The sequence below is a fragment of the Gavia stellata genome, chromosome 30 (genome assembly GCF_030936135.1).
Source record: "Gavia stellata isolate bGavSte3 chromosome 30, bGavSte3.hap2, whole genome shotgun sequence".
NCBI classification, from domain to species: Eukaryota; Metazoa; Chordata; class Aves; order Gaviiformes; family Gaviidae; genus Gavia; species Gavia stellata.
In genome coordinates, this window is record NC_082623.1 from 7,586,188 (window position 1) to 7,607,626 (window position 21,439).

At 47.3% G+C, this 21,439-nt stretch overlaps 2 protein-coding genes across 2 annotated transcripts; both read right to left on the reverse strand.

Annotated features, from left to right (window-relative positions):
- Positions 1-657: 657 nt before the first annotated feature.
- AMPD1 (adenosine monophosphate deaminase 1) lies at positions 658-11,006 on the reverse strand. The gene is made up of 16 exons (XM_009815818.2): positions 10,985-11,006; positions 9,455-9,466; positions 7,378-7,552; positions 6,709-6,874; positions 5,437-5,599; positions 4,988-5,207; positions 4,454-4,583; positions 3,970-4,164; positions 3,612-3,743; positions 3,353-3,516; positions 3,093-3,219; positions 2,477-2,640; positions 1,968-2,088; positions 1,320-1,493; positions 1,025-1,135; positions 658-813 (listed from the first exon to the last, which is right to left on the reverse strand). The coding sequence occupies exons 1-16, from the start codon at positions 11,004-11,006 to the stop codon at positions 658-660; spliced, it is 2,232 nt and encodes a 743-aa protein (XP_009814120.1).
- A 3,503-nt stretch (positions 11,007-14,509) lies between these two features.
- NRAS (NRAS proto-oncogene, GTPase) lies at positions 14,510-21,292 on the reverse strand. Its single transcript, XM_059831050.1, has 5 exons — positions 21,155-21,292; positions 20,368-20,546; positions 19,745-19,904; positions 18,794-18,917; positions 14,510-18,115 (listed from the first exon to the last, which is right to left on the reverse strand). Exons 1-4 carry the CDS (start codon positions 21,263-21,265, stop codon positions 18,798-18,800), a joined length of 570 nt encoding a protein of 189 aa, XP_059687033.1. The 5' UTR covers positions 21,266-21,292; the 3' UTR covers positions 14,510-18,115; positions 18,794-18,797.
- Positions 21,293-21,439: the final 147 nt, after the last annotated feature.

A 21,439-nucleotide genomic window follows, 5' to 3' on the forward strand; every position in this document is an offset into this window, starting at 1 on the left:
CAAGCATGCCGTACGCCAGCCGGGCCGCCGCGCCGCTCGCCTCCCCGCTCAGGGGCGAGAGACGCCGCCGCAGCGCCTCCTTACCCGATCCCAGCACCCCCAGGCTCCCGCCGGGGCCGGGCAGGCAGCGCGCTGCACAGCGGGCCGGGACCGGCAGCGGTCGGACGGCGCAGCCTCGCGCCAGCAGCCCCGAGGCCGGCAGCGGCGCCGCGGGAAGCCCTAACCCCCCCCGGGCCGAGCTCGCCCGCCCGGAGCCCCGCCGCGCCTGCTCGCAGCGCCGCTCCGCTCCCCACCGCCCCCCCACCCCGCGCCCGGCCCCACTCCCCCGCCGCGGGCGCCCGGCACGCGCGCCCCCGCCCCGGCTCACCCGGCGCCACAGCCCGGCCCCGGCCCCGCTGTCGCAGGACGCTCCCGGCGCGCACCGAGCTACCGCCCATTCGCTTGCGCGGCCGTCACTCAGGCGGCAGCCCCGCCCCCCTGCCGCAGGGCGCACGGAGCTGCTCACAAGCGGGTTTTACTGCGCGGCCGCCGCGGACCCGGAGACGCGCCGCGGCCCGCAAGGTCCGAGCACGCCCCTGGGCAGGCCCGGCCCGGCTCCCGCGGGGTCCGGGCGCTGCCTCCAGCCGCGGCCGCAGGCCCGGAAGCCCGTCCACGCTTCTAGTCAGTTTTCAGGCCCTCAGCAATGAGGTTGAGCTCGTAGCACCAGGTCTCGTAGCGGTAGGCCATGCGGATCTGAGCCACGTTTGTCTTCCGGATATCGTTGCCTTGGGGCCCCTCTTCCTGGTAGTTTTCACCCAGGAACTTGGCTTTCTCCTGCCAGGGACAAGGACAGCGGTGCAGACCTCAGAGGCTCCTGCCGGCAGCACCCACGGGAAGCGCTGGCTGCTGCCAGGCTCCCTCAAGGCTTTGCGGAGAAACCCTGTCCTGAGCACGCAGGCAGAGCAGCTCTCCTGGTCCCCTCTCCCCGGCAGGCAGGGACCAGTGCGGGCAGGGCCACGCCTGCCCTCCCCAGAAGGGCACCTACCTCATGGGACAGGCCACACTGCAGGACGCTGTTTCTGGCAATTTCGCACATGTCACAGGTGCTGAGCTTGAACACCTGGGCCGCAATGGCATACTCCTCCATCAGGGGCTCCTGCAGCCACAGGCGGTATTAGAGGCCAGCAGCTTCTGCCGGCACAGCCCATGCTGCTGCAAGGGCTGTCCCAGAGATGGCCCGGCATGCTGGACCCTCTGCCAATGCTGCTGGCTTCCCTGAAAAACGAGGCCCATGCAGCCCCTGTGCTCAAGCACTAGGACGTGATCAGCTCATGCTGTACCTTGGTGTAATGGAACTGCATGGGGTCATCCGTAGAAAGGGACACCATAAGGCCCTTCTGGTGGAAGTCAGGCAATGGATTCTTCGCATACTCCAGGAAGAGGCTGTTGTTGCTGAGTGGGGACATAGCAATGGGAATTTGGGCAAGGAAGTACAGATACTGCAACACCGGGCTCTGCAAAGATGATCAGAGTTGCCACGTTAGTGATAAAGTTGCTGCATCCCCCACCTCTCCGGGGTCACTCCTCAGATCAGCCCCGTGCCCCAGCCAGGAAATCTGGTACACAGTGCTCACGTGTGCAAGAAAAGAGATAGGCAAGCTAGCAATCCTCCAGGGCCCATACGGAGCACGAGAGGCCAGGTGAGTTCAAACCTGTCTGATTTCAGAACTCATCTGGCTCCAGTGATAACATGTATCCACTGAGAGGTCTGTGAGGCTGAACCCCTAAAATCTGAATACGTTTCTCAGCTACATCCCCAAACATGTCTGGAGAAGCCCAGAGAATCATGTAACATCTGCCTGAAGCCAGGCTATCTGTGTCAGTCTAAAGCAAAGGCACAATTAACTGTCAGCTACAGTGGAGGCCAGCTGTGAACATGTTCCTCTCTGTGGTGCCTGGGCTGCTCTGTGACAGACTACTCCACTTACCTTCTTCAGGTTGAGACCGTGGGAGATATTATCTGCTGTCATGAAGGCTGCAAGCAGATGTGTGGTGGCCCCGGCTTCCCCACAGTGTGGACGGAAGAGGAACGTGTTCATACCACGCTGCCTAGGCACATGGAAGAAGGACTCAGAGCAGGCAAGCAGCAGGGTTAGGTGGCATGTGATGCAACATTCCCTGACTTCAGGTCCAGCTCTGCCTCTACCAGTGGGTCCCCAAGAATACAGCTTGACCTAGGAGCACATTACTTGTTCTCTCTTCTCTTCTGTGCACCCAATAGATGCATCTCTGCAATCCCAAAGTTTTCACCCCAGTCCATCACACTTCCTACCAAGGAGTGTTTGGATTGCTCTGGGACATGAAGCTCCAAACTATACCGGTGGCAGAGCAAGGAGGGCCCTACTTCTTCCACACCAACAAAGAGCTTAGACAATTCATGAGGCAGCCCCCCTTCTGCCAGCCCATTGCAGGTCCCTTAGCAGATCCTGGGCCTCACCTGCGTAGGTTGTTAAGCACCAGGATGTTGGCATACATATAGTATAAATAGTAGGTGTAGGATGGGTTCTTCTCAGAAGTCCACTGCTCTGGCTTTGGGCTTTTAGTGCAGAACATGTGTCCACTATGCTTGGATTCATCATCCACACTGTCGAAGCCAGTGATCTGCTTGGCAAGGTAACAAAAAAGCTGCATCTCAAAGCTCCCCACCTCATCATGCCCAGGCAGGCTGGCTCACCCTGCCCCACTGCAGCTTGCCATAGCCCAGCTGTAGCCTGTACCCCTGCTCTCCCCAAGAGCGGAGTCAGAGGCAAGGTTGCAGACCTTGCTCCTCACAAACCCCCAAGCTCTATCAAGGGCGAGAAATAAAGCTCATACCAAACCACTTCTCCAGCAGGTGAGTGGACAGCATTTCTCACAGCCCCACAGCAGCCAGCTCAGGGAGTCTGACCCCTCCCAGCACTTCTGGACACACACACCCTTTCCCAGAATGTGGCAGTAGGGCCCCAAGCCCACTGATGACATTTTCCATGCCAGGGCCAATACCCCATTTCTCGTGCACAAACATGAATGTGAGTGCTCGCCACACCCTGACAACATCATCAGGTGACACTCACGTGGTGTAGAAAGACACTCAGCTCTTTGTGGGCTTGAGGATTGACAGTTGCCTCAAACACAGGAACAAAGATATTTTCCAGCATCTTCCCAAAGTGTGGGAGGAAATTCTTAGACCTGAACACATCACTGTGGACAGAGGCAAGGATTAGCTGCTAGCAGAGGAACAACATGGCCCACTGTTCCCATAATCCCTTCAGGATAAAAAATGAGGTATAGTGCACTCTAAGACACAGTGCTCTCTCGGACCCACAGCACATACTAAATCCTGGGTACTTGGATCATCCACTTCATGTTGGGGGAATAGACCCGATGTTTGTTGAACCAGTTGGCTAGCTTTGGCCACTCCTCAGCTGATCGCCCATAGATTGAGAGGCGAGGCTCCGCGTGCTGGTACTTGGCATCCTCCAGATCAGAGCCAACCTCCTGCAAACCAGAACAGACAGTTGCACGAGGACCCTCCAGCCCCTGGGCACAGCAGCACCACAGCTTAACAGCTCTCTCCTCCCCTGTATTCTCACCTTGATGATGGTAGCAAAGTACTCGCCATTGATAGCATTCTCCGTCTTCAGATAGAGGTCACGCAGCTCGCTGGCGCCCACGGGGTTGTACTTGGCATTGAACTTGTCAAAGCGCTGAAATGTCTGCCGCCCCTGGAGTAGGGAGGATCAGGGGCAAATACTACACACGCACTGGGTCCAAGCATACCAGCTGAGCAGCAACTGATCCAAACAAACCGAAACGGGAGCTGCTACCTCCTGCCACAAACACTAACATGCACAACATGTCATGGGTAGACAGGGAGGGGAAAAGCCATGCCTACATGGGTGGATGAGAGTGATCCAAGAGTGGTCTTACAGTAAATGCCCTACTACTTACAGCATGGACATCCAGGGAATCCACTGTGAGGTCATATGGGTGCAGATTGAGCTGCTGGAAAAGCTGTTTAAGGGTGAGCTGCTTGCCCTTGGCATCATAAACTACCCGGTCAGCATCCACATAGTACGATTTCTTGATGAAACGCAGAAGATGCTTCTGGTTCATGCAGGCTGCAGCATGGATGTGTGTGTCCACCTGAGAAACCGGAGGGACAGCTATCTAGCTTCAAGTTGGGATGCTCAGGTACCATCACAGGGAGGCTAACAAACCCCTTGGGTGAGCCCAAGTTGTGCAGGGAGCATGGCTCAGCCCAGCAGATGAACACAATAGGCCTAGGCCAAGCGCAGTCCAGTCAGCACCATCCCATTAGCGGGAACAATGCAGGTGCCACAGACCTTGACTCTAATATCCAGTTCTCAAGGAAGGGAAGGCACCAAGACAGCCCATCTTCAGAGTCACTAGGGCTGTAAGCCTTGCCATTTACCTTCCGGCAGTTGTAGAAGTCCCGGTGGGGGTTGTTCTTCAGCTCTTTCATCTCCTCCATCTCATTTAGCATTTCATGCACTTGGAACTTGGATGAGAGGAACTTCAGACGCCGATGAGCGTAGGTCTTACTAGCGAAAGCAAAGGGCAGAACAGTGATAGGGCTCCTTACCCCTCAACACAGGGGCATGGCCCATCAAACTCAGGGATGCAGCTTTCACCTGAGGTGGAGGAGCTCATGCTGCCCTGGTCTGCTTCCCTGAGGTGCTTCTCCCAGCTCTATTACAGAGCTTCAAAGGAAGGCCTGGTCAGGTGTGAGCACACCTGCAAGGCTAGTCTCCAATCCCTGAATGCTGACTTTGCTTAAGACCCCAATCAAGGCGGCTGGCAAGCACCAAGCACGCTCTGGTAGCCAGCAGGCTGCAGGTATGTCATCAGCGGGTCCCTCCCTCCTCCCAGGAAGAGGAGGGGGCAACCCTGGCTCTGCCCTGACCTCCGTCTGCCCGCTGAGACAGGAGCTGGGTTGTGCACTTACACGGGCCCCTGTGCAATCAGGGCCAAGAGGAAGTTCATGTCATCAATGAAGTGCTCGAGGCTGGGATAGGGCAGGTCCTTTGGCTCATTTCTGCCAACCCCTGCCTCGTCTCCATAGATGTAAACTACCCCATCTGTCATCTGGACATGGTATCCCAGGTCCTCGGCGAGATTCCCAGTTTCAAAGGGATCCTGTCCATCCTTCACTGGCGGGGTGAACACTGGACCAAAAGGAGAATACCATGACGCACAGGCTGCCAGCCAAAACGCCACAAGCCTGCCATGCTCCTCCACCCCAGGCAGAAGGCAGGGACAGCCCCACCACTGTGACACTGAAGAGGAGGCCTGGGCAAGCGAGTCCCCTGTGGAGCACTTCTGTAACCCTTTTCTGACCTCTGCCCACCCCATGCTGAAGCCAGAGAGGAAAACCCTCCAAGTGCCTGGATGTACCTGGGCCAGTGTCACTCGCCCTCCAGACCTTGCCTTCGATAGCACGCAGGTACTGAGATGGGGTCCTGGGGAACCTCTGCAGAGACTGCTGCATGTATTTCTCCCGGATGCACAAAGCACGGTACAGGCCTTTGCAGACAACTTCAAAATCTTCAACCGTCACCTGCAAGAGGGCTGTTGCTGAACACAGCCACACAACAGGAACCTAGCTGCCCGAGAGATATCCTGGTGCACCAAGATGTAAAGAGGACAATTTTGTTCATAGCAAGATACATACCTTATCAGCCCCTCCCTCCCACTGCTCTGCCTGAGCAGGGCAAAGAAGGGATGATAGGCAAAGTCCTAGACATGGCAAAGGGAATTCCCTCACACCAGAACCAATGAATTCCAGCTGCCATCTCCTCGTACATTCCTCACTGCAAACCGTAGTTGGCACTGAAATGGCAGCCAGGCCTGGGCAAAACACTAAAAGCTATTTTTGGAACCCAGGCTGAAACTGAAGCAGGACCAACAACATACACTGAGCCAATGTGTCAAGAATTTTTGATTTACTGCACAGACAAGTGTTTTGGGCAGTCAAGAGAGGTCAGACTGGAGCAGTATGTGAGAATACCATGCAGCACTTGCAGCTAGCTACAGTCATGGCAGAAGGAATGTGCCTGTGCACAGAGGGACTTCCAGCTTCCCCTAATTGCTCCTCTGCTATGCAACTCCAAGCTGAGCAACCTGCTCCAGCCCAGGAGGTAGGAACCTGCCAGCAGTATCTCAGAAGGAGCACAAATGTAACAGGAGGCTGTGGAGGAGGAGGAGAAGGAATTAGCACAGGATGTGATAGCAGTCGTGGTCAACTGGCTCTAGGTGACCCTGCTTGAGCAGGGGGGTTGGACCAGGTGACCTCCAGAGGTCCCTGCCAAGCTCAACCATTCCGGGATTCTGTGACGTGCATACATCTCAGACAGATATAGCTGTGTGCAAGCAGGAGCAGACTGTGACAGAATGAGCACAGCCTACCCTGCCATGCCCTCCCCTTTGCCCTGTCCAGAGAATCCCATGGGAAGCATGCAGCACCCCACAGACTCCTGCTAAGGAATTCAGCTCCGGATCCTCCAGGGATGCAGCAGATGCTCATGAGACACAGACTGAGCCGGAAGACAGACTATGCCCACTGCACCTGGTACAGACTCCTGTGACACTGGGCACTACTGAGGGACAGCAGGGACTAGACAAGGTGGTAGTCAGCATGGGGAAGGGTATAGCCATGCAAGTACCTACCCCAGAGGCATAATCCCCTGTGATCTGTACCCGCTGGAAGTCAGGCACAGTCTGGTACAGGGGGGAGGTAGAGATGACCTCATCAATAGCGGACAATCTGGTTATAGACTTCTGAGCCACAGGGACTGCCAATGCAATTGTCTTCAGGCGGAGCAGGCGCTTCTTCCTGCCAGGGAAGAAAGCCTCAGACAAACAGCCCCAACTCCATGGCCGCACGCAGGTGCAGGGGCGCTTACCGCAGCCACGTTCCAGCTATGGACAACACAAATCATCTCCCTGGTGCTTCCTGAGCACCTTAAACAGACACTGCCAAGAGTAGAGGCCACAGCACACAAAGTAGCTGCAGACTTTCAAGCACGGTCTTTGGAAGTCACACCTTTCCCGAGAAAGGTCTCCAAGTCTTCCTCTCCAACAGCTCTGTGGCCATTGTTGTGATGACACCCAGGGAACAGGCCAAGGGTGTCTTTCTGTCCAACAGTGGGAACAGTTGGAGGGGAAACCCTGAAGTACCTGACAGATGCCCTGGGATTACCAAGGATTTATCCCTTGAGTGTGGAGAGCTGTTTTCACAGACCTTGATTTATGCTCCCCCTGCTTTCTTCCAGCTCTGGCTGGGGACGTGCAGACAATGCTCCTCTCCTTTCCCCAGCTGCCCTGGTTGTTGCTCACCGCTTTTCTGCTGTGGCAGAGCTCTCCTGAAGCATCATGTGTGCTCTCATTTCCTGGCGTGAGATAGGGCAGATCTCTTCCACATCAAAAGGAGAGATCTCTTGCCTGATCTCCTCATCTTTCACCTCAGAGGCAAAGACCTTCTCTGCAAAGGAGCGCATTGCCTCATCCATCTCTGCAAGAAGAAGGAGCAGAGTGCAGGGTCACACAGGCATCTGGTTCCCAGCCACCCTAACAGGCCGTTGCCCCTTCCAGTCAGCTTAATGCTCAGCTGTCATTTCCTTATGACACCTACACCCCCATGTTGCCTGGAAGACTCTGAGCAACCTCCAAAATTTGCCTCAAGCTTACAGAGCCTGGGCCGCACACAGTCGGCTGCAGACATACCTAGACACCCCCAGCACACCAGAAAAGGTAAATACAACCCGCAGTCCAAGAGTAGCGCAAAAAGGCCCAGAAAGAAGGAACTCCTGGGGAAGGGCACTTATCAGAACATGTACTGGGGGGAAGAGGGGAAGACTAGCAGAGCCCGTACTGGCTAGGAAGCCCTTACAGGCTCTAGGAAGCCCAAGATCCACTTGCTCCACAAGGCATCCAGTCAAGATGAAGACAGAGATATAGATGGAGATGGACAGAGCTGGCAGCTCAAGCACTTAGTTCCTGCCATCACAGTGCAGCTGACAAGCTCCTAGCTAGCAAACCATTGTGTGGAGTAGAGCCCTCCCAGCCCATCATGTGCAGCATGCTGCAAAGGTGCCAGCTAATATGGCTCTACAAAAGTTGCCATTGACACAAGGTTGGCTCAAGTTTTATGAAGTAGGAGAAAGAAGGTTAAAAGCCCTTCCACTGCCTACAAAATACTATAAAACAAGAACCCAAGGGCTCTTCTGGCAACAACTCCTGGAAGTGCACATTTGCATAACAGCATATGGATGCTAATCAAGCAGGTTTTGCCAGCAGTTGGCAGCTCAGCATGAAATGTAGTGAGGATCGATGCTGAAGGATGGACCACACCATTGACATGTCAGACAGGACACGGTCAGCAGATGAGGACCAAAGCAGAAAGGACTGACATGTATGGCAGAAGTATGCCAAACCTACAAGAGATTTTCAGTAATGAACCTAGCCATTTTTTTCCACACAGGATGTTGGGGGGATCAAAACAGTTTATCCCTGTAGCCCTGAATTTGCAGTTCCAAGGTCCTAGGCTGGGGATTAGTGGAGGGGCATAACACAGGGGCTTCCTTTCCCTGCTGTTACATGGTAAGGCAAAGGGGCTTGTGCTGAGCTACAAATACATGGGAAAATTCTGGCACTAGGCCCATTTCTCAGCAGTGCAGTGTAACAAAAACAGGATTTCAGTAACAGAAGTTGCTTGCTGTTGTAAAGCTGCTGTATCATCAATGGACTCCCACATGCTTCTTGGAAGACAAAATGCATTTTTTTGCACTATCCCATTATTGCCCACCGTTAGGGACTCTGTGATGACAGGTGTCTCAGCAAGAAATATTTTCTGCTGACACATAAGGCCTCAACAAACATGAAGTAGGAAAAAGAGGGCAGGGGCACCATACTGCAGGCTTGAACCTGAATAAAGGAGATGAAGCATTGCATCTGTCCCCTCATGGATCAAATCCACTAGGAGCAGGATGCATTCAAAAGAAGTTACTTTAGACTGGATCTCTATTTTAAAAAAAAACAAAACAAAACAAAAAAACCCTCAAAAACACCACAAACCCAAAAAACCAACAAAGGTGTGACTAGGTGCAAGGGAAATTGCAAAATGTTTCACTTCCTGCCATAGAGGAAAGAACTCCACTAAAAAAGTTTATCTCCTAAGCAAGAGTTCCGGGCTGCTAGGACAGTATTTAACAAATAGCAGCTCCATATATCAAAGGAACAAAAAGCTGAAACCATTCCACGAAACAGTGAGGGGCACAGCTGGCACTGCTGAGAAACAGCATTTTCTCAAAGTCCTGAAAGATCACCATGATTATGTAACTGCTGTTTGTTTCCAACGATCATGTCTAGGCAGTAGTAGCACAGCAGAGCATATAAAAAGCCTAGCAATACTCACCTTTGTCTTCTGCTGTTTGAGATAAAACAGAAACAAAATAAAACCAGATGTGATCAGCCCTTTGAAATCTAAGCCTTTTTGCCTAATCATCACATCAGTGATTAAAAAGGGATTAGTAAAGTACACGTTTAGCCAAAGCCTTCGACTTACAAAAGAAAGAACAGCACTTGTCATTTTGTACAAGTTCACTGTTGACTCTTCCACCATACAGCCTCGGTGATGTGCACATAAATGAACTGCATTTCAGATACCATCCAACCTGAGGCTCTTTGGCAGAGCTTCTGCCTTACAGCAGTCTCTGGGTTTCCCTGCAGCTGTCCAAGGGGAACAGCATTTTCTACAACCTAGATCACCTCAGTCAACATGACAAGCAACTAACAGATACCTAGTCATCTAACAAGACTGAGCTGTCTTGGAAGGTCTCTCCCTACACCTGCGCCCAGGCGCAGGGATGCAGAAGAGCATAGGAACAACTTAAGAGGGCAGAACAGCATTCTCCTGCCTGAAAAAGAAAGCAAATATTTTAGTGACTTGGAGCAATGGGGCTGCTTTGCTATTTTTTGTCCATGACTCGCCATACTTTGTGAAGATCAGGATAGATGGTCATTTCAAAGATGCTAAGTTTCATCCTCCTGCTGCCTATGGTCACATCTCCACTTACTCACTAACGGGATCAGAGATCTGAGACACTGCAGTACCACAGACCTTCACTCCTGGTCATACAGTGTGGCATCAACATTTTGGGGGTGCAACTCATGCCCTTTCCATCTGACCCAAAAAATTCAGACTGGAACTCTGGCATCACAAGTCACCAGCTGCTGACTTCCCAAAGTCCAGCCTGCAGAATATACTCTCCTGGCATTTGAACTCCATGTATTCATTTGCAAACTAAGCATCCCAGAAATGCCTAGTTTGACCTTTCATCTCTTTAGTGGATGAAAATTACACTCATGAAGGTCAACAAACTCCCACTGATGTTGCAGGGCCAGGCTTTAATACCAGCTTCACGTACTAGGACAGTGTCTATCGCACCACAGAGCACTGCAATTCTAAACGTGCGTTTATCAGAACTGTTTGGTACTGATATTCTTCAGGGCTCTGTAATGGCAGTCACACGTCCCTCTGTATTGTTCTGCAAAGCCTGGCTGGCCCTACTCCTGCTGCCCAGCTTGTGTTCTCCATCCCCTCGGGACTGCAGCACCCCACATCTTCTGAGCTTAGCCAGGTTGACCAGAGAGCCCTGAATTCTCTCCAACCCCTTCCACATTGATTTAATGGTATCATTACAGGATACATTACACTGCAGGAGGGACAATATTTTTCTTCATTATGAGCAGGGCAAGATTTAAACAATAATGCTATTTCTTTGCTGCACTATCCAAAAATGTCTCCAAGCAGGAAGAAAAATGCTCAAAGCCCCCAGCGAGGTCCCCTGGACTGCAAAGATACCACACCATCAAAATCTCAGAGACTACAGGCTAACAAGCTTACCCTGTGGCTCCTTGTCTCACTACTTGCTTTCAGACCTACCTGGAATTCTCACCCGTGACATCTTTGCAGCAAGTTTGCAGAGCCTCAAGTAACACCCTACTGTAACAGAGCACAAGTAGCTGACTGACTGCACAACAGCCTAACACTAATTTTACTACTTTCCCTTCCCTGTAATTAGACTCTCCCACTCTAAAAGGAGAACAGAGGTCAACCATAACACTATTTAAAGTGCAACCACAAGCACTTGCACTGAAACAGGTGAAACCAGGGCTCAAATTTAACAGGTTTTTTTTTCTTTTTTTTTTTTTTTTTTCTTTTTTCTTTTTGTAGTTAGGCTTTCATTTTACATTTAGTAGAGTTTCACGTGTTGTCTGGCCAGATTGCTACTTCCCAGGGCAGCTGCACCTTTCTAAAGTGGACTGTGGAAGTCAGTCTTTTAAGAGAGACTAAAACTGATGTCTTCTGTGCTGAATCTATGGTTTAAAGGAAATCCCTAAGGCACAGCGCTGACGTTTTAATCAGAACAGGAGCTGTGGATAGGTACAAATGATGTGCTCTCACCAGTGTGCTATTCAGAGAAAATTTTTCCTGAGAGAGGGATCTACTTGAAAGACTGGATTTTAGCCACAGGAGTTGCACAGATGTCCTCACATCTTCCCACCTGCATCAAACAAACGAACAAAAAGTGCAAGGAGCTGTATTTTGTTCCTGAGCTTTTCAGGAACTGCCTTTATAAAACTTTGTATCATAATAGGTGGTGATACTCAGTTCTGTATGTGATGAGCCATAACCAAGGCATATCTCACAGAGACCAGTACTCAGTACAATCCAAGGTGTGGCGAGAAACTCCTCCCTTAAGCTACACACGGTGGCTTGGATCTGGCAGAGCAGGGTATCAATTTGGGACGTACCTCTTGGCTTGTTTTAAGTAGATTCTTTCTAGCATAAAGGCATTGAGGGCTGTACCCAGTCCTTTCGGGTCTCCTCAAACCTACTTCAGATCTCTTACATGAAGTTGGAAAACAGCTCCTGTCTAAAGAAAATGGCCAGAATTGGTAGTGCCCTGCATGTTGCCAGGGTAACTCTGAGCTTCTGACTCAGCTTCCTAGTGGGAAGCAGTAAGCCTAAATCGGTCAGAAGAGTACAATAGTTTTGATTTGAAAGAGAGTCTTTTCCTGTTTCTTTATACTTCACTTCTTGATGGAGCTGAAAAACTGCACTGAAATCAGGAAAAGTCAAGCAAAGCATTCAGCCTATAGTCAGCACAGTCTTGCTGGTGATTTAAAAGGTGACTTTGGTCATAATATTGAAGGGAACAGAAAAACTAACATCCCTGGAAAAGACAACATTGTTTGGAATTATACATGCATGTAAGAGCTTCCTGTGCTATATTTTGTAAGAACATCTATGAAAAGGCTTTGTCCCAGAAGAAGGCTGGAATAAGTGAAAGAGTTACTTGCATAAGATACAGAGCTAGAAATAATAAGTCATAGATTTTGTCCGTAGGTGCACGGGAAGCTTGTGACACAACTAGTCAGTGAAGTCAAATGAGCTGAGACCTGGCACAGCATCTCCACCTGAGATAATTTCCAGAGCATCCAGAAACTCTCTCTGAAAGATGACTATTTGATGTGCACAACTTCAAAATACGCTGGCTTACAACTAAGAAATTCTCCAGAATTCAGGGAGTTTTAGCCCCACTTCCAGATATTCCCCAAGAATATAAACTGATTTCCCCTCCAACATGCAGATGTGCAGCCAACAGGGCAAAGCTGGGATGCTGTTACAGTCTTGATCTCTAATACCTAGTCTCTTCTCTCATGCTGATAGCAGTCTTCAGTTTTGGAATTATTCTTGTTCTTCCTCATTCCCCAGTTTGTGAGTCCCCACACCACATTATTGTTTAACTATTTCATTTAAGGTCAATAAAAACCGTCTCCTGCTTGTTTGCTCTCCCACAGGGACTATATCTGCCCCTAACCTTTCTGGATATATCAAGATCTTGGGATTCACATCTGAAACTAAAAATAACCTTTAGGGTGCAGAGGTCATCTTCCTAAGGAGGTCTCTTGATCCCCTAGCTTTTTAAATCACAGGGTCAACTTAGTTGGGTTCATGGTAGAAATATGAGTAAAGCTTGGGTATGCCGTGCTAAAGTTAGATCTACAGCCTCTTTAAACTAGAGTACCGAATACAAAGAAGCCATCTTCCCACTCTTTCAGCTGGAAAGTGATTCACACCCAGAGGCTTCAGAGTGGCTCTAAAACCCCGCACTTTTATCTCTGAGCTACCTTCATTCCACCTAGGTCAAGTCAAAGGAAAACAGCCAAACATGCCAGAAACTTGGCAGCTTAGGTTATGTAGCAGGATCTTCCTCTAGTTTGCCTAGCAGAGCAGCCATATCACAGGGGTAGCTGTCCAAATAGAAGCCTAGGGGCACGTTTTGCTAGAAAATGGTTTCAATTCCTGAAGAAGAAAAGTATTAACAGAGAGGGGGTAATGTGGAAACTCACAAGGGCACTCCTTGATGTGCTGTGCCTTTGACCAACAGCACCTTGCATTAAGAAGAGCCTCAGCAAGTTCTTCTCTCCCCACATTGCTCTCAGTCATTCCCTACACAGATTCCTCTAGGGCTGTTTAAATCAGCCTCTGCTCCAGCATGCAACAAAAGTCAGTAAGTCCTTAAAGTGTGAATTAAGTTCTAGGAACAGATTGTTACAGACAACAATCACATTGGAGGAAAGCTTTCCTAATAAGCCAAGAAAACCCTTGCTTTTAAGCACCCATCTGTACTCATATCCTGCATCTCTCCTTTTGGAACAAGCAGCAACTACTGCAGCTACACAGTGCAAGAAGTTTTATACCCCTGTTACTAGGAGTCTATTCTTAAGTTCCTTGCACAGAAAACAGACTGGACTCTGGGTTCCAGAGGCCTGACACAATGTCTTAGGAGAAACACACTTAAAGCACACTTACTGTGTGGTCCAACACAATTTGCCGTATTGCAGGAGGAAAGCCAACAGGGAAGTATTTTAGAAGACTGAATTAAGCAACTTAAAAGCCTAACAGAGAGCATGATTTGGACACAGCAGTAACTTTATAGCTGATTTCACTCTTGGAATACCAAGTAAAGAAATTTCCTCTCCCCTTCTTTTTAACTTAGCAAGCATCCTTTCCAAGGGCAAAGTCAGCAAAAATATTATGAGGGACCCCACTGCAAATACAGAGACTCAACACTAACGCAAGATGCATGGCACGGCACAGATTGGTAAAGTTATTAAAATTGGACTCTGGAACAAGCCTATGGTTATTCATGCTATAGTGAACATATATGATACAGCTGTTCATGCCACACTACAGAAGTGACAATTTGAGTAAATCTAGATCCCATAGAGAAAGCAGATAGTGTTGTTATAACCTTTCTGTAAGCCAGTTGTGTATCCCATGCCCAGATCACTACCACAAAAGAAACAACCAAAGAATTCAAAGTTTATTCTTTAAAAAAGTTATTTAAGAAGCAAAATAATTTACTTCAATTCAAATGAAAAGAGATGCATTGTTGAAAGCAAATAATTATACACGGTAACAACAAATTAGCCCTTGGATAAAAAGTCCAGATCCCAGCAGTTCCCTACCATCCTGGAGGTTATACACAAACAGTCACTCAAAGCTTGGGGAGTAAAGTAGGACCACATATAGGATCAGAATGTAATTAAAATTTCCACTATTTTCCTTCCCCCCATAGGCCTGAAGTTGCTTGAAATCCAGTTCTAAGTCATTGAACTGTACTAAAAATTATGACGGCTTAAGCATCATGGTTAATATCCAAAGTCCTACTGATGACAGTAAGAACAAAATTTGAGCACTGTTGTTTGAACAAGACCATGGAGTGGGGACACTAACAGTAACAAGTCACAGAGTTACACTATCTCATTAAACAGCTGTTCTCAGTCCATAATAACAGAAACATTTCTTTCAGTTATTGGCACTTGTAATTTTTGAGCAAGAGCTTTACCCTTTTTTTAATATTTTACCTCAAAGTTGTTTATGCTTGTTATTGCCAATCAGGATAGTACAGTTAGCTTGGCACTAACATAGTGTTGCGCTGTTAGTTCTAAATAACAACTTTTGGACTAAATCTACAAAACCACCTTTTCCAGGGACCTGTCTTGTGCAAAAAACTTCTGTGCTTATCTTCTAAATAATTTTCCCAAAAGTTCTTGGGGTTTCGTCCTTACACAGTTCTCTCTCAGTTGCCACCAAAATCAGGGTTCTGTTATATAGATAGCCGGAAAACCAGTACAACCATTTAATTCATACTCATGACTAGTACAACACCCTGACTTTGTATCACTTGCTAGATTTGAACCTAAAATAATGCAAACAGGAGTACCACTTGTGCAGGTCAGCTCTGCAGCATCCTAAAAGCTGATGCATCCTCTCCTCTAAGGTTCCAAAGGTGAAATACATGCTGACCTATCCTTATGAGGTCTTCTTCCCTTGTAAGATTTTATATAGCCCAAGAGAAAGGGAACACCGAAGAGAAAGTAGATGCATTTGCCAGTTCCCATACAATTCTGAGAATTCACAACTTTTGGAGTTACAGCTAGTACATTTTTAATGACAACGAGAACACGCCGTGCAGTGTAGAGAATTATTATGATGAACCTCCATCCAAAAGAAATCATTTTCCATACTTGACCACACAACCTTCAGACATCAAATGCCAGCTGCAAAAGGTTTCCCATGGCCACAGGCAGCAGGCAGTAATGTTCTGAACTCTGCAATCCTGCTTGCCAGGAAAGAAACTCCTGTTTCCCAAATAAATCAAAAAACATACATGGACCTGGATGACAAGATCTCACCATTCAAACACACTGCAAACTCCACATTGCTGTCTTCCCAAAATGCTGAGTCTATGTGACCAGATGTGCATCCCAAAAGCTATCATTTTCCACATGTAATTTTATTAAGCGGACAACAGTGTGTCACACATCTCTTTAGAAACAGACAGTCATCTCCTGCCACAGTGCTCAAAGAACGCTTTCACAAATAACTTATCTCCTTGCACCAAATAAAAGAAAAACACTGCTTGCTGATTACAGACATGACAGCTTGCAGTGATAGTAATTCTGTCATGTTTAGCTTGCAGGCATGGGATCATCTTCAAACAAACTCGAGTCACAGCCAATGATATCCATAATGCTGCCCATCATTGTGTATGTTGCTGGGAAATAATGTTTTATGTAAAAATACTGTATTTTTAATTCTTATCAGTGTCACATCAGCGAAGGGTAAAATAAATTGCAAAAACTACTTATAAGGATTTTCATGGATAAAGAAAACAACGCAGATTGATCCTCTTCATTCCAAGAAGAGAAGAACGTAAGTAGTGAAGGAAGCAGTATTAAAAGGAACAATTTATTCTCTCAGTATTTACTGATTTCTAAATTCCATTTGAAATTGAGAACTCCAAATTAAGATGTATGAATCTCACACCAACAAACTGAAATTAAGCCTCTTGCAATTTCTCTGCTCGCGCTAGTTCAGTTGACTGACTGAACGCTCCCTCTGTTGGCTGAAGGCTCATTACTCTTCCATCTGATAGTAACTGGGAATTCAGCTTTGCTGTGGGATACACTGTCTGACCACACAGAACAGAATCCAGTATCAACAGTACAAGAACTAGGGAAGGAGACAGTATTCCAAGGAACACTGGTAGGTTTTGCAGCAGCGACCACACTGGTACATCCCAATTATATGAGGTGACAATGTTTTGTTCTAGGAAGAACTCACACAGCTTATGCAGTAATTCTCTCTTACTTTGAGGCTGTCAGAACAAGCCCAGCATTCCCATCAGTATAACATACCATACACCTTCTGCGTAGTCATCACTGAACTCACTTCCTTCCTCATTTCGCAAGGATGCTGCAATCAGAAGCTAGCTCAGTTTTCATTTATAGCTCGTTGCCTTCTCCCCTCCATCTGGACATACTAAGTCTGTGACAACCACTACACCAAACACAGTCAACCTGAAAACCCACACTCCTTGCCTGACAAGGAGACTCTCTAACTGCATTTTACAGAGGGACATTTTGAAGAGACTATGTTTACAGTCTGATGGTAAGAAAATAATTCAGAATAAAATAATTTGCAAGTTACAGGAGAGCTGAATAACAGCTGTCCAAACTAACTAACCTCCAGTTACTGATCACATATTGAGAAGCTGCCCATAAATGTTGGCAGTTAATGTTAAAAATGAACAGCTGACTAATTTGGTCCAACTTGGAAGAGATCGGAATGCTGCAGAAAAACAATATAGAATATAAACAGTTCCTCCTACAAAGAAAGTAAAAATCAGATGCAGTATGTCCCCCTCCCTAGTTCAAGAATCCTACCAGTGCCTGCCGGATCCTCCAGCCTACAAATTCCTGTTTTAGTATCCTGTCAGGCAAAGAGATCACCCACACAAGAGTTGCCTGCTTAAGACAATGAGCTCCCAAGAAATTCCAGTCCTTGGGGTTTTCCTCAGCCCAAGAAAACAGGGGACAACTTCAAATCTTCTTAGCAAACAGGCACTTAAGTTAGGAAAGATATCTCCTTTTTATTAGAGAAAATGAAGGATCAGTTAAGTGGTACTCCTGGCACAAAGGAGATGTTGCAAATACGCTGTACGGGTACACAGAGAGCAGATACCAACCTGATACGTGACAGAAGCATTCATGGTGGCAAAACCATTTCTGACATTACCTGACAAGCAATGATTAGTGCCACTCCTGTGACAGCACTGCAAATCAGAATTCAATAGAAAGGGGACAAATATAACTTCTAGCTTTTACTCTAGAGGTAAAGTGTCATCTTTTTCACAGCATTTAGTCTCTATAGTTCACTCTTCTTGTGACTGGTTTTCTTCTTGAACAAACCCAGATAACACAGTGAGAAAAGAATCCCAGTACATCAAGAGATGCGACTGCTCCGTTAGCTGAGCAAGGAGGTAGATGCCATAGATGTTCTCTTCAGATGGAGCACAGAAAAGGACTTTGTGCTAATTAACTGGTACCAAGATTCTGGTCAGTGGCACCAAAATACTGCAGGGCATCAGCATGAGACGCAATACAGTAGCATTGAGACTCGTCCAGCAGCTACATCTGAACCACGTATTCTTGGCATCTGGAATAGAAAGGCATCTCTAATTAGCTGCTGTCCATCTTTGTGATGGATGTGCAGTGCAACAGTGTAGTACAAGTCCTGAGCTGGTCTACCTGTTTTTACAGTGATGAGCGAGATCTTTTAGGTAACTGATGAAAAGAATTTCACTCAGTTGGGGAACTCATAAATTTCGTTACTCGCATTATTTTATTTGGTTAATCTTTAAACAGTGCATATTCCAGAGGAACACAGCTCAAGATAAGCTGCGCAGAAGTCAATCAATCATCAGCAAATGGTGACTGCAGAATTGTGCACACTCCTCTTTCTAGTTCAGGTGTTTCTTGTGTACAAGATAGAAATTACACATTCTCCAAATAGTCAAAATGGTTTCCCAAAGGAAGGAGACACTGACAAGAATGATAGAGAAAATCACACAATTATCAGTACAGTGGAAATCCACAGGCTACAGCCAAAAGGTTGCTGTGTATAGAATTTTTCTTAAGCTTTGCCATCTACTTAGAGGGGTAAAAAAAACAAACGGAGAAGTAATTAATTGTAGGACCTAAATCTCTGGGTATCAATGGGTTGTATAATAGGGAAAAAACCCACCTATAGCAGCTAGTATTTCTAAGCCACACTTATCAACAACTGAAAGACATACAGACAAGAAGCCAATGAAAAACTTGAATTACAGCTCACCTTATCACATCACAATGCAAGACAATCCCATACAGCCTTGATTTCCGTCTTCATTGCTGTTGAGCTTTTTCATCCGGTACTGCCGGATCTCTCTCACCAGTGTGTAAAAAGCATCTTCCACACCCTGAATGCAAATGATCCAGGTAAAGTATTTTCTTTCCTGAAGCTTTTAAGATCACTGTTCTTTCCATGACAGGATCCCTTAACATATTTGAAAGACATACTTCTACAGGAAGAGTAGTAGCCAACTTATCCCATAGTTCACAAGAGGAAGAAACTAGCACTTATCTCCAAAACTCTCCACTTACACTCTTAACTCTTCCTCTGAGGCAAACATCCAGGGTAACACCATTAAAAGAAACAAAGCAAACTAACTGTAGTGAGGTCCCATGCAGGAAACAAGCTACTTCTTGACTAATCACCTCCATTTTAGAATTCTTAGAATTTTCTGGGTACTGCTTAATAAGTACACCTTCTCTGTTTCATTCCACACTGATGTAGGTAGAACACAAGCTGACTGGACAGAGCCACATATTCAATGCAACTCTGAAGAAGCCTATTAGTCCAGTCTGGGGAATTCTTTCTGCAAATATAATCTTATAATTGGCCTTCATTAAGAAGCCAAGAAAACCAAACAAGGCTGGGATGACTAACCGCAGGGTCTGACCACTTTTCAGCGGGAGCAGATGAAGCTCTCTTTTTCTTGTGAACATAACCCACTTGAAAGAAAGTCAATACAAGTCTGAAGTGATTTGTGTACCGGCCTAGTCCAGTGATAACAACAGAACTCTTTCCAGCTAACAGTGAGTGGGGAAATCAAAAGCTAAAAATTGCAAATGGATTAAAAAATGCTTACTCCTGTAGATAAGAAAAAAAGTACATGGCAAAACGTTAGACCATTCTGCATTTAGCATACAGGAAGAAGTCAGACCACGAATGGAAGCATCTTACCTGTCTTGTTTTAGCAGATGTTTCTATGAAGGGGATTCCATAGCTTTTTGCTAATTCTTGAGCCTGTTTTGTATCTACTGTTCTTGTGGGCAAATCACACTTATTCCCAACTAGCACCATTGGCACATCATCTGAATCTTTCACTCTCTTGATCTGTTCTCTTTAAAAAGATAAATAAAAAAGTTAGGAACTATTTTCTAAATATAAAAGCTGTTTTACTTCAGTATTCTAACAAACCTGTGCTATAGAAATAAATATCTTAAAGCTGGACAGGACCTCAGGGGTTCTATCTACAGCAATATGTCTAATAACTTCATACACTCTATCTTCTAGTCCATATATAACTCCCCTCTGATGTGTGTTTGCCTTCTTACCCATTCTCTTAGAGATTATGTTCTGTATGCTCTAAATATCATTTAATTAACACAACAACCCAGATAACCATCCCGCTCTCAACTGACTAATAACGTATAGACACAGAACGCAGACAAGCTTGAAAAACTTTCTGAAAGAAGTGGGAGATTTAATATTTGTCTATTATTTAGTCTTCACTGGGTCTAACAGCAAGTGGGGCTGATGCCTTTTCCAGTCTTCCCTCCCTGTGGTAAAGACGCAGGTCGTACCTGTAAAGGTTAATATCAGCAAACGATTTACTGTTGTTAATGGCAAAAACACAGAGGAATCCTTCCCCAGTCCTCATGTACTGATCACGCATGGCACTGTACTCTTCCTGTCCCGCAGTGTCCAGAATGTCTAACAAGCATGTCTCTCCATCAATAACAACCTGCTTTCTATATGAATCCTACGAAATACACAAGCCAATTTTAGATTAGAGAAAAACATTGTACTACTTTGTTCCACCTCAGACATTATTAACAAAAAATAAAAATAACAAAAAAGAAAAGTATTATTCAGAGGAGCTTTTCTAGCCCCTCTCAATGAAAAAATACCAGCATCTAAAACTATGAGCATTTAAAATGTTACTCTAAGCCCCTCCAGCCTTTCTTACAAAAAAGAAAAACCCTGGTCTTTGTAAGAAATTCCTTAATTGGTAGACAGAAGAAAAATACCATAAATACCATCATTACAACATCACAACTAGAATCTGCAATCTAGGTAGATCGGTGGTGACTTTTTTTGTTGCCATTGTCAGCTGCCTACGCTCTGCTCTAGAAAGCAGTAAATAGAATATGCAAGGAATCTTTGAAAGAGTTTTCCCAGAATTTCTAATCCCGTGCACTCTGACCTCACATCTGGCTTTTTAAAAAAAAAAAAAAAAAAAAAAAATATCAGTAGCAGCCTCCCGTCTCGATTCACGCAAAACTCCCCGTCCCGGATCGCCCCCGCCGGCGGCACCGCACCCCCGCGCCGGCGGCTCGGCCGTGACCGCACCGGGCCCCACCGGCTCACCTCAATGGTGGGGTCGTACTCGTCCACAAAGTGGTTCTGGATGAGCTGGATGGTCAGCGCGCTCTTGCCGACGCCGCCGGCTCCCACCACCACCAGCTTGTACTCGGTCATCGCCCTCCCAGCGGCCTCGGGCGGAGCTCGGCGCAGCCCGCCGCCGCCAGCCCCTTCCCCGCCGCTCCCGCGAACGCGGAACACCCTTCCGAGCGCTTTCCGGCTTCCGGCCCCGGCACACCGTCATCACCCGTCGCCGGAAGAGTCTCGTTGCGCGTCCGCAGCTTCCGGACA